A 9,461-nucleotide genomic window follows, 5' to 3' on the forward strand; every position below is an offset into this window, starting at 1 on the left:
AATCGTTTATTGTTAAGTGTATGCTCTTCTGATTGAATATTTTTCAAAATTCAATTTAAACTTTAATATTAAGTAACGTGGTTCGCATTATTGCTGATCCTTATGCCTCGTTCTTTAAACTCGTCACTGCGTATCCACGTATCCGCAGAATTAAAAGGGTGCCTTTACAAATTGGACGGGTATTCTATAATTGCTCCTAATATCAAATTTACATAACACGACCAAATTATCTTCCGGGCTCGCTACACAACTGTGTAAAATTTATAAGGTAAATTTATTATTTCTACATTTTCTAGACAGTATTAGTTATATGTCCCCAGTTAGTTGTAAAAATAAATACCATGTCCATGATTCACAAATAGAAAATGTTAATTTTGTTTAATATTATTTACAGATATATACATGCATGATTTGTCAAGGGGTTCCAATTTGAGTAATTACAGTGTACATGTTTGCAAGCAAAAGTGAAGCGATACATGATTATTTTTATGTTAGATGCTTACAATTACTATTTTCTCACAGAATATAATTTTTTGAATAGCAGGTTTGCTTTGCATTCTCAATGTGGGGAAACATCTCGATTTTTTGTTCTTCAAAGCATTTGACCAGATGCACTCGCATCTTCTCCTGCAGCCAGGTAACAGAGCAAGGGTTCACACCATTAGCCAAAGCAACAGCATTTGCCACAGCAAAAAGACCACAATCTGATGATCCTTTTTGATGTTGTTGGAGAATCATTTTGACGTTTAAAGAACCATCCTGTTCTTGGAGGTTTTTCTAAACATTCTGGAGTTGCCTTTTTAATGATGAATTCAGGTTGATACTCATAGATTCAAAGACTACTATTTCACCAGTTATGGATGTAGAAACCATCCAGTGGTGACCAATATTGTGACATTGAATTGCTTGGGTAATACTTTCAAATGAACCTTTCTCAGCGAGTATTTCGTCTGTAGTCTTGTCTATTAAGCACTTACATCAGTTCATTCATGTCATCATTAAGTATATGGTTCATACATGTCATCATTAAATAGTTGGTTCATACATGTCATCATTAAATAGTTGGTTCATACATGTCATCATTAGGTACTTGGTTCATACATGTCATCATTAAGTATTTGGTTCATACATGTCATCATTAAGTATTCGGTTCATACATGTTATCATGCTTTAATATTTAAATTTAAACAAAAGTTCTGCTTTAATATGTGTATGAAATTTTGTGAAATTTCTTTCTTCACCATTGCACAATAACCAAAAAGTAGTATATCTCTGGACAAGCGTATGCTTTCTACATTGAAGTTATTATATAATATATACCTATCAATTTATTTCTGTTGAGACAGCACCACCCACTGCGAGTTTGTTTTTTATAATCACCGAATATTTCCAGCATTTCTTCTTTGGAATTGCATATTACAATACCTTCGTCTAAACTGCTGTTGTTTTTTGCTTCACTCAGCATACTTCATTGGAAACTCCATTTTCGAACTAGCATTTGGCAACAATTCCATGATTTCCCGCGCTTTTTATGTTTAGATTCTCATAGAATATACGTATGGCAAGTTGCAATTTTACAATGTAGGAAAATATGAATTTTTTGTTGCTCGAAAAACATTTAGCCAAATGCCATTGTATCTTCTCATATGACCATAAAATCAAGAAATGGTGCATTCAATGCTGTTTGGGAGGTGGTTGCATGGAAGTCGAGCATTCTTCATGAAATTATGGATGGTCATTGCAGAGCACAGAGCACCCCAACTTGACAAAGATTTTTAGTTTACAAAATTGATAAAGAAACTTGTTCATGTTAAGTGGTAATATTATTTGCAAACACTATGACATCATGCAATGACTTTTTACAATTACATTTCACTATTTGAGAGAGTTGCATCTAAGGCAAGTTATGCTCTACAGCACTGGGTCTATGCCACAAGCATAACAAAAGCAGGTGGGAGCCTTTTAAACTGTTCGAAAAATCCTTTGACAATGGAAGGAATTATATGCTCAAAGGTTTTTCTGAACAATCTGTTTTTCCATAATAGAATTTATTTTGGTGCTCAGAGATTCAATGTGAAAATTTTTGCCAGAGATGAATGTAGAGAATACCCAGTGTTACATGTTAAGATATATTGTTACCATTTCTTGTTTTAAAGTATTTTCAAGAACATATATGAATTAGCTACTGTGATTGATATCACAACTCAACATTCGATCTGGCTGCACCTATACTATGATTACCTATCAATTTTTCGTGATAAATCAATATGCTCAATTGAAAACTATCCATTTCATTTAATGAGCACTTAAGTTAGATTGTGGTTCACTGTGTGGATGGCACTGCTGGAGACAATGAGTTTTCTAAATTTCCTGACAATAACTTTAACAAAGTTAAAAAAGTTACCACACCTGTACATTAACTCAAATCAGAAAATTACAAGCAAGTATGGACAAACAGTCAAACACATTAAACACACAAACTTTATATCATTATGCAGGAAGTTTGGAAAAAAATTTGAAGATACGAATCTAGATGGGTGTGTTTATCATCTATAATAATTTTTATTAGTACTACAAATAACAGGAAAATATTTAATATCATATCTATAATACAAATAGAGTCGATTTCTACTTTATAACATCACATTGTTCACCTTAGGTCCAGTGAATTTGCAATTCTTGAAGTGCGGTTATTGTATTGTAAAATACTATCAATCCATTACTTCTGCAAGGCAGACATTTCAAAGAAAGTACATCTGACCAAAATTGAATTGAAATCTTTGTAATCTTTTCTCGCTTTCTCTATTGCCAATTTGCCTTATTGCCATATGCAAACGCAATATGTAGTGCGGTAAAATCATTCGCATAATGAATATATACATGAATATTCGTCAATTGTTACTTACCGCTGACATAATAAGAATAATATGTGGGCACGTACGTTAGTTGACCATGATCTAGTGCCGACCGCAGTGACGAGTTTAAAGAACGAGGCATAAGATAAGAGGACTAGTACCTATATAAAGAAAGTTAGTTGAAGCTATGTTTTTTAGTGGATACGCGGATACTCAGTGACGATTTTAAAGAACGAGGCATAAGATAAGAGGACTAGTAACTATATAAAGAAAGTTAGTTGAAGCTATGTTTTTTAGTGGATACGCGGATACGCAGTGACGATTTTAAAGAACGAGGCATAAGATAAGAGGACTAGTACCTATATAAAGAAAGTTAGTTGAAGCTATGTTTTTTAGTGGATACGCGGATACGCAGTGACGATTTTAAAGAACGAGGCATAAGATAAGAGGACTAGTACCTATATAAAGAAAGTTAGTTGAAGCAATGTTTTTTAGTGGATACGCGGATACGCAGTGACGATTTTAAAGAACGAGGCATAAGATAAGAGGACTAGTACCTATATAAAGAAAGTTAGTTGAAGCTATGTTTTTTAGTGGATACGCGGATACGCAGTGACGAGTTTAAAGAACGAGGCATAAGATAAGAGGCTAGTACCTATATAAAGAAAGATAGTTGAAGCTATGTTTTTAGTGGATACGCGGATACGCAGTGACGATTTTAAAGAACGAGGCTTTTAATGATCGTTCGAAATATATGCTCACAAATCTTTGGACGGAATAAAAACAAGATGTTTTCGCCTTCGATATGTATATTTAACTGAAGTATGATTGACATGTTTTTCTTTTCTATTGTGCATTTATAATTAGTAGTCTAATGTTTCTTACACTCCCCAGGGTTGACATAATAAAATGTTGTCAACAAACAAAACAAAAAAAAACAAAACTATTTTTAGCTAAGAATGTACAGTTGTTTAGAGCTTGTTTGTATTCTGCAATCTTCGCAATTGTCCTGTTATTCCCGCGCTGCGTTGTGGTCGATCAGTTGGACGAAGCACTTGTTCTTCTTCGCCTTTCTTATCGTTCTCTACTCTTTCGTTACTGTCTTCTTCCTGATGAACCTCAATTGGAATAAGTTGCCTGATAGAACGTCGCAACAAGTGTGAATGACTAGAGTCTCCACGAAGGACTCTGACTTGTGCAGCTCGTGTAATTCCATCGCCACCTTGTAACAATTGTTCAACCTTCGCCACCTTCCAAAAGATACGTTTTGTTTGATCGTTGCGAATAATGACGATATCTCCAACTGCTATTTCGGGATTTTGATTACCTCTTGATTTTGAAGTGTATTGCTCTCGTAAGGCTAAAAGATACTCGTTTCTCCATTGAAGAGTAAAACGTTGCAGTAAATTTTGTGATGTTTCGCCTTTCTCGTCAAAGATTGATAGGTGCTCTGAATTTCAAAGTGCTCACTGTTTGGCATGGTCGTTATTCGTCTTCCATACACCAAGTGCGACGGGCTTAGCGGAAGAGATACAGCTTCTTCATCATCGTACACGTAGGTTAGGGGTCGTGCATTTATTACGCCCTCGATTTCAACCACAATAGTATGCAACTCGTCGTAGGTTAGATTGGTTCTACCAACTACCTTTCGCAACGGACGTTTCACGCTTCGAATCAAACGTTCCCAGAAGCCTCCCCACCAAGGGGCCTTTTCGACGATAAATTGCCATGTAATCTGATGGTTTGCAAGATAGCGTAACACTTCCTCAGAACGACATAACTTGCGAATTTCTAAGCATGCAGCTCGGAAAGTCTTAGCATTATCGGATATAAGAAGAGCTGGCAGTGCTCGTCGACTAGCGTATCTGCGGAACGCGCGGAGAAAGGCTGGAACGCTTAAGGAAGGAGTGAGCTCCAGATGAATGGCTCTAGTAGACGCACACGTAAACAATAGAATATACACCTTTGTTGGATTATTTGACAAATTATTCCTTTCACAACTCTCTCGTACGAACAAAGGTCCGGCAAAGTCCAAACCTACGTTTGTGAAAGGGGGATCATCCGACACTCTGCTAACAGGAAGATCTGGAGGAGGCGTTCCCCCATAAGGAAGACCTTCGGCTTTACGACAAACGACACATTTCCTGACGATTTTCTTTACTGCTTCTCGACCACGGATTATCCAAAAATGCTCTCTAATGGTTGTTAGTGTATCACGAATACCGCTGTGCTTCACATTGTGGTGAACCTCGCATATTAATAACTCCACAAATCTTGATTCCTTTGGAAGCAATACAGGATTTTTGCTCTCCAGATTCAGCGATGAATTCTTCAGTCTCCCATGGCACCGCAGCACGTGATCACCGTCAAGAAATAGCCCAAATTGCTTAACATAAATGGGTATTGAAGAATTCACCTTCTTTGACAGTAGGAATAATATTTCCTTTTCAAAAGATAGTTGTTGAATAGACCTTATCCACAGCAGCTGCGCCTTCCTTATTTCGTCTGAGCTTAGTTCTTCTGAGGTTGTGAGTTTGTTTGTTGTTCGCTCGCACCGTGGCATCTTCTTTAACATGTTGATGAATCTCATTACATAAGCAGTTGTTCGAAGAAGTTGCTTCATGGAGCTATAACGAGTAATGTCGATTGCTTTGTTAAGATCTGGCATGGCTCGTTGTTTGATTTCATTCGAAACTAGTGATCTTACGACATTCGGATGCTCTTTCACAATTTCCCTCAGAACTTCGTCACTTTGTGAGAGGTTGCCAACTGGACGTTTTGGCCACTCTTCTTCGTCCCTTGCCAAGAATTTGGGTCCATTGAACCACGAGGAAGAATTCGAAAGTAGTTGCCCAGAAATACCTCGTGAGGGTAAATCTGCTGGATTAAGTGATCCAGGACAAAAGTTCCAAGATTCCGTCAACGAAATACTTCGAATCTTGTTCACTCGATGCTGCACGAATGGTTTCCATGCTCGATCGTTTCGTATCCAGTGAAGTGCTGTCATCGAATCAACCCAATAAAAAACTTCCAGACTCCACTTGAGTGCCTTTAACAAAGACTCTACTAACTTCGCTAGTACAGTTGCTGCCACCAGCTCTAAACGGGGAATCGTTTGCTTTTTCACTGGTGCGACCTTTGTCTTTGAAGCGATTAATTTTACGTCGATGGTACCATTCTCATAAACTGTTCTTACATAGACAACAGCACCAATTGCACTTTCAGATGCATCACTGAATCCATGAACTTGTGCAGTAAAGTATTTCGGTTGGGGTGGATAAAAGCACCTCGGTACACGAACATCATTTTAGAAACCTTAACTCTGACAATAAAACGTTCCACTGTTCACGCAGATTGCCATGCAGTTCACAGTCCCATCCCAGTCTATCCAAGCACATGATTTGAAACAGAATCTTGAGCCTTATCGTAAAAGGAGACAAGAATCCAAGGGGATCGAAGATTTTAGATGACCATTTCAACAACGATCGCTTTGTGACAGGTAATGAATTGGCGAACTCGATTATTTCAGTCAAATTGAATAGAAATGTGTCCTCCACCGTATCCCACACCATTCCTAGTACTTTGACTTGAGTGGGCTCCGTGAGCAGTGACTCTTTTGCAATTGTCGACTTTGTAAAGGACTGATCATCTTGACTAACGCTTGACTTGTCACTAATCAAGCTCAAATTCTTTTTACCTTCTAACGCTTCGATAGACTTCACTACGTTACTGGAATTCGAGTTCCATTTTCGCAAGTTGAATCCACCTTTGGCCATCAACTGCCTTGTTCCCTTGTATATTTGCAAAGCGGTTTCATCGGTTTCAGCACCGGACACAAAATCATCGACATACAGAGAATTTTTCAAGTGTTCAACAGTTTCTGTCTCCTGCTTCTCGTGTGTCTTCAAATGATGGTTGATAGTAGCTACTAGAATTGCTGGCGAAGGTCGTAGACCAAGAACCAATCGACAAAACCTTAGCTTTAATACTTCTGAATGAGGATCCCTAGCATCCCTTAGCCACAAAAAACGAAGCATGTCTCTATCTTCCTTGTCAATTCCAATCATTAAGAATGCTTTCTCAATGTCAGCAACTAGCCCAATCTTGTTTTGTCGAAATTTGACGAGCAAATCAAAGATTTGTGGAATGAGGTTCGGCCCGGTCAGTAAGCAATGGTTTAGTGAAAAGTTACGCAAGTTCGTCGTAGCAGATCCATCATATACAACGCGTAGCTTCGTAGTAACCTTATCCTTTCGTATGACACAATGATGGGGAAGATAGTGAATTTTACCACAATCCTTATCAGATGCCGGAACCCTTTCGACTATTCCTGCTGCCAATTGTTCAGTAATACCATTATTGTATTCTTCAAGATTTTGTGGATCCTTTAGCAGTTTTCGATGCAATGATCTCAATCTATTATGACAGAGTTCGTAATCGTCATCAATTTGCACATGATCATTTTTCCACGGCAGACCAACTTCGTAGCGTGAATTGAATATTTCGCACAAAATCTTGTTCCTCGTGTGAGTTCTCCGAGTCAAAGGAGTCAATGCCAACGCTCTCAGTTTCCCAAAAACGCTTCAATGATATTGTTAACTCATCCCTATCGGTTACGACAGTAGAATTATCAAGGCAGTCGGCTGCTAAAATGAGGCTGTTCAGAGTATGTCCGTCTGATTTTTGTGATGACCATCCAGACAAAAGCCATCCCAATTTGCTGCTCATCGCTGACAAAGGAATTATGTAGCGGAGGACTTGCTTAGTTGAATGGAGATGTGGGATAGTTGTTTGTCGAGGGAATGTGATATGATTGTATGGGCCGAAATTGGTTGTATTGCGGTTGTACCACCACTGCTTGTTGTGAATCCTGAGTTAGCATTCCAGTTTGAGCCTGGAATATAATATTGTTTATTTGATGTTGGGCCAGATGACGTGTTGCACTGTCCAAATCTGATAGTGCTTGAGATACATATTTTCCAAATGCATCATATTGTTTTTTTGAAGTTTCATCAGGTTTGGGTTTCTTGTTTCTTTGAGAAATTGAATCAGAAAGATTTTTTATCAAGGAATATTCGTGATCAGCTTGCCTCTTTTTGTGTTAATTTGCCTGGATTTGAGTGGTTCTTTTGTTGACTTTACTATTTCAATTGTGTCAGTATCATTGTTTTCCCATGATTCATTTTCAATTGAGAAATTGTCATCTTCAATGCTGTCATCAAGCTCTACAGTGCTGAGATCTGATGTAGGTGTTGTACATGACACCTAAACAAAAGATTGTTCATTTTAGACTCCTTGCAAAGAAGAAGATTGGTTGAAAATTGTTGGTGACTTTGAAAGCAAGTGGAACTACCCATGCTGCATAGGTGCCATAGATGGAAAACATATTAGTATCCAGCAACCTACTGCAAGTGGATCAGAGTTTTTTAATTACAAACATTACTTCAGTGTTATTCTCTTGGCCCTTGTTGATGCTAATTACAAGTTCATTTATGTGGATGTTGGAGCAGCAGGTCTTTCTGGGGATGCTGGAGTATTCAGAGATTCTGCATTGAAAGGGCATTATCATCCAACATTTTAAATCTTCCCTCTCCACAAAATGTACAAGGGATAGCAACAAAATACATTGTCACATTGTTGGCGATGATGCATTTCCCATGTCAACCAACCTGATGAAACCTTATCCTCATCGTAACTTAGAAAAAGGACAGCGCATTTTTAACTACAGATTGTCAAGGGCACGCGGTAGTTGAAAATGCTTTTGCATATTTGCACATAGATGGCGAGTGTTTTTAACCACTATCAAACTGACCCCAGACAAAATAACCGATATTATATTAGCTGCCTGTTGCTTGCACAATTACATGATCAACAAGAACAAAGCAACATATACCGTAGCAGTTGACCAAGAGAATGCAGATCACACAATATCACCTGGAACTTGGAGGAATGACCCAAACTTAACTGACATGCAGCGTACATTAGTGCATAATACATCTAGAGGTGCAAAAGTTCAACGTGAACTGCTAACAATTTATTTCAACAATGATGGAGCAGTGCCATGGCAAAACCAAATTGTTGATATGTCATAAATTTTAGTTACATATAAATATTTCAAGAGTATTTAAACCAATGAAAAATGAATTTAACTGATTTATACATGTCTTTGAGTGTAAAATTCCATACCGTATCCAAGTTGGAAACAGACGCCCTAAAAGCCACGTGGGGAGCTAAAAACTGTAATTTCTCCAACAGCCACGTTGACCGTTTCGTAGGATTTTTCCTAGCACTCCCACTTGCTGATGGTTTCTTGGCTTTCACGTAACTATTTCGTAATGCTTTCAATTTAGATTTTAACCATGCAACTGCAAAATAAGCGCTAATAATCACTAAGACATTTCACAGTTGAATCAACAAATTCAATTGAATTTGACTTACCAGTTTGACCCAATTTTCAGCCAATTCTTCCAAAGCACGCTCTCTCATTTCTCTATTTTTAAACTCTGGTGACCTAACATCGTATAGGCATGGGTATTCAGGCCACAAATCAGCGATTTGGTCTTCCAAAATTGCTTCGGCAACAACTGCACTGGTAGAGCTGGGGCT

General features: G+C 37.9%; 1 protein-coding gene across 1 annotated transcript; it reads right to left on the bottom strand.

Annotated features, from left to right (window-relative positions):
- Nucleotides 1-3,826: 3,826 nt before the first annotated feature.
- Nucleotides 3,827-9,290, bottom strand: LOC124435134. Its single transcript, XM_046985081.1, has 3 exons — nucleotides 9,042-9,290; nucleotides 4,227-8,120; nucleotides 3,827-4,077 (listed from the first exon to the last, which is right to left on the bottom strand). Exons 2-3 carry the CDS (start codon nucleotides 5,860-5,862, stop codon nucleotides 3,827-3,829), a joined length of 1,887 nt encoding a protein of 628 aa, XP_046841037.1. The 5' UTR covers nucleotides 5,863-8,120; nucleotides 9,042-9,290.
- Nucleotides 9,291-9,461: the final 171 nt, after the last annotated feature.

The sequence above is a fragment of the Xenia sp. Carnegie-2017 genome, unplaced genomic scaffold (assembly GCF_021976095.1).
Source record: "Xenia sp. Carnegie-2017 unplaced genomic scaffold, XeniaSp_v1 HiC_scaffold_14, whole genome shotgun sequence".
Classification (NCBI taxonomy): Eukaryota; Metazoa; Cnidaria; class Anthozoa; order Malacalcyonacea; family Xeniidae; genus Xenia; species Xenia sp. Carnegie-2017.

Coding starts and splice junctions, on each gene's coding strand:
- LOC124435134 (XM_046985081.1), bottom strand. CDS start 5,862: ATGACAGCACTTCACTGGATACGAAACGATCGAGCATGGAAACCATTC. Junction 4,078..4,226: donor ACTCTTCAATGGAGAAACGA/GTATCTTTTAGC, acceptor AATTGTTACAAG/GTGGCGATGGAATTACACGA.